A 3,042-nucleotide genomic window follows, 5' to 3' on the forward strand; every position below is an offset into this window, starting at 1 on the left:
CATATAGTTTGCTCACACATCCAGAGACATTTTTTCTGAACTCTGCAAGATAGAATGACGTCCACAGAGCTAAAAACACAAGCTTTAAAGCCGCCTTTAGTGTTTATGCATTTAGCACTGAAGAGACATTTCAAGAGAAACTCTGTTCTTTCTTTCTTTTCTCATATTTTCAGACACAGACAAAGAGGTGACTGGGGTAAAGGTGATGACAGAACACCTAACAAAAGCTCCAACCCCTTACACAATTTTTTTATAAAACAAGATAAGACAAAGTTTGGCCCATGGCTTATATATTGGCTAACAACAGAGAATTAGATGTTGCATAGCGACATGTCAACACTTGCAGATACACATTAAAAGAGCTATACACATTCGGAACATGATTGCAAGGCAATTACAGCATAACAACATCCAGTCATAGTTGAAAAGTCATAATGAAAAAAGAAAAAAAAGAGATTTCTAAATGTTCTACTCTTCTTGCTATGGGTTCTTTTTCCCATTTGTGTGCAAATTAGTACTTCAACATTGATTTCATAAAAATCAGTCAGCTTCAGTTGTGAAATGCCAATTCATTATGTTTTGTGGAAAAATGCAATGCTGACTTTTGTGCTTTAGTAGATGCTCTTACATGAATTATTTTTTTTATTCGAGAAGTTTTTCACAAGGCATAAGCTGAGAAAGGGGGAATGGAATTCAGGAGATAGAAAGTTAAAAGAAGGAGTAAAGTCCAGTTTCACAAAGGTTGTCGCAGAGGTATGAATTAAATTTAAAAATAGCCTTCTGTGCCTGTCTTTGCAGGAGGCAGAGGACCACAACATATGGGCCTCCAGCTGCTGACCATGCGTGAGACGCACGAATATGAAATACGCCTGAAGGAGATGGAAATTGAGAAAGAAAAGATGAAAATTGAAAATGCAAAAGTGGAAAATGAGGCACGGCGACTCGCTCTTGAGGAGCGGAAGCTGGATCTAGAAGAAAAAAAACACCAGCTTGAAGTCTCTCGCCATGAAAGAGAGCATGAAAAACTACTTGAAAGCCTTCAGAAAATGATCAACGCGCAAAGCCAAGCAATTTTTCACTTTTTGAATAAAAATATGTGACTCCTGTGCTAGGTGTTTGCGTTTAGTCTGTATTTTAGGATAAGGTTTTGCAAAAATTCAGAATATGTCTGGTTTGCTAGAACTACAGAGGAGTGAGGTAAGCTTCAAGATCTGGTGGATCAAGTCCGAAATATTGCGATACCTGGGCACTGTATAAACAGGTATGGCAGTTTGCAAGAAGAGCACTCGCTTTGTAGATTCGGGGCAAGTTCTGGAAGTACATCTTTCGGTTCTTCTTAAAGTCTACGAAAGCAAACAGCCCTGCAATTTTACCGAAACCCCACTCCACGGCCTGCCTCACACTACTCATAGCCTTATTAAATTCGCACTGCTCCGGAGTCAAGGATGCACCGCCATAGGGCTTGAGCAGAAGGGGCCGCAGTGGGTAGGCAGGGTCTCCATAAATGCAGTAATCATGCCCTTGAACAAGCTTTTCCAGTTTAGAGTACACTTTGCTGATCCCAAAGTTACCTGAAAGAGTAAAAAAATATAGTATTATATGAGTCAGCAGCACTTGGTTAGGACAGCTGGGCTCATTTGTTTTTGCTGAAGTTGGTTATTCACTCACCAGCATCATGCTTACTGCCGGGATATGACCCATCCAATTGGCAAATGATTCCATTGGGGCACATTATGGCTTGATACTTCAGGGCATGGAATCGTTTGTGGCCGCTGAAATAAAGTTTTTGGTCCCTTGAGGGTCGGCAAATTGCCCGTGCTGTGCCATCGATGAAAGCCCAGCAGTTCGTCAGAGGGGCTCCTTTGGAATGAATGGCCTGAAAGAACAAACAAGTGGGTTCAAAATTTCTACAAATTGATCTGTGATCCTAGTTATGATGTACAGCCCCGCCGTGCTGGCGCAGTGGTTAGGGCGCTCGACTAGTGTGCCTGAGGATGCGGGATCGAATCTCGGCCAAGGCGGCCGTTTTTCCTAGCCTGAGTAGGTTTCAAACCTAATTATGATGTATTAGCCACTTACCTGCGAGAATTTCTCCAGTGTGTCGATGTTGAGCCAGCTGTGATTATTTACGTCATCCAGCAAGTGAAAGAAACATTCGTCGATGTGCCGGAGAACTTGATTTGCCAAGGAGGACACCGTCGAACTGTGCCGCCCGAAAAGGTCCTCGAGATCCATTAACCGGTTTGGATAAGCCAGCCGTCTAAGCGTTATGCACAGAGCCTCGTCGCCAGGTACTGAAACCCTCTGCGGGGTTACCACGTGTTCGGGGATGCGCAAGGCCACCCTTAGTCGCCGCACATCATCCTTTTCAAAACGAAAATAGGTCCTGAAAACACCACTGTCCATCGCGTCAATGTTGAGAAGTCCACGTACGGAAAGTGGGTCACGGCGCGTCTGTCCAAACACTTCCAGGCACAACAAATCTTCTATCTCGGACCATTTAAGTCTCGACAGGAGTAGCGGATCTTGCAATATGCTTTTCGGCATCTTGGAAACGGATATAAGCAGAGCAGAAGCAACTAAAAAAGCGCGCGAAAGAACAACTGACCTGGCGGTTAGCACTTGGCTTCATTTTCGTAGCGTCGCAGTCGCAAACATTTTTTCTAACACAAATATTCCTCTACTGCATCCAAAACACCCCTATTTTAAACTAATATAGAGAAAACAAAAGAAAATTACATTTATTCCGCAGTTATAGCATAATAAAAACAAGCGCGACGCGTACTCATATTACGCTAGCTCCAATTCTGACCACGAGATGGCGCAACAGAGCGCGCCGATCTAGGGTGCCTCGATGCGCGCGCTCCTCCCGCCGCCGCCGTGCAGGGTGGAGACAACCGCGTCGTCTGCTACGACGTCCGCCATTAGGATGCCCGCTCCGTACGCAGCCAAGGGCGGCGAGCCAGCCAGTGTCACATTCACGGTTTTTGTAATTTCGCGACATCGGCTGTTATGAAGCCGTGGTGGAGGACATCGGAAATT

At 44.5% G+C, this 3,042-nt stretch overlaps 1 protein-coding gene across 1 annotated transcript; it reads right to left on the reverse strand.

Moving 5' to 3' along the window:
• Positions 1–1,182: 1,182 nt before the first annotated feature.
• LOC149347712 (uncharacterized) lies at positions 1,183–2,723 on the reverse strand. The gene is made up of 3 exons (XM_089585652.1): positions 2,080–2,723; positions 1,669–1,876; positions 1,183–1,571 (listed from the first exon to the last, which is right to left on the reverse strand). Exons 1-3 carry the CDS (start codon positions 2,545–2,547, stop codon positions 1,183–1,185), a joined length of 1,065 nt encoding a protein of 354 aa, XP_089441778.1. The 5' UTR covers positions 2,548–2,723.
• Between the last annotated feature and the right edge of the window lie 319 nt (positions 2,724–3,042).

The sequence above is a fragment of the Amblyomma mixtum genome, chromosome 4 (genome assembly GCF_055824585.1).
Source record: "Amblyomma mixtum isolate Tamu chromosome 4, ASM5582458v1, whole genome shotgun sequence".
NCBI lineage: Eukaryota > Metazoa > Arthropoda > Arachnida > Ixodida > Ixodidae > Amblyomma > Amblyomma mixtum.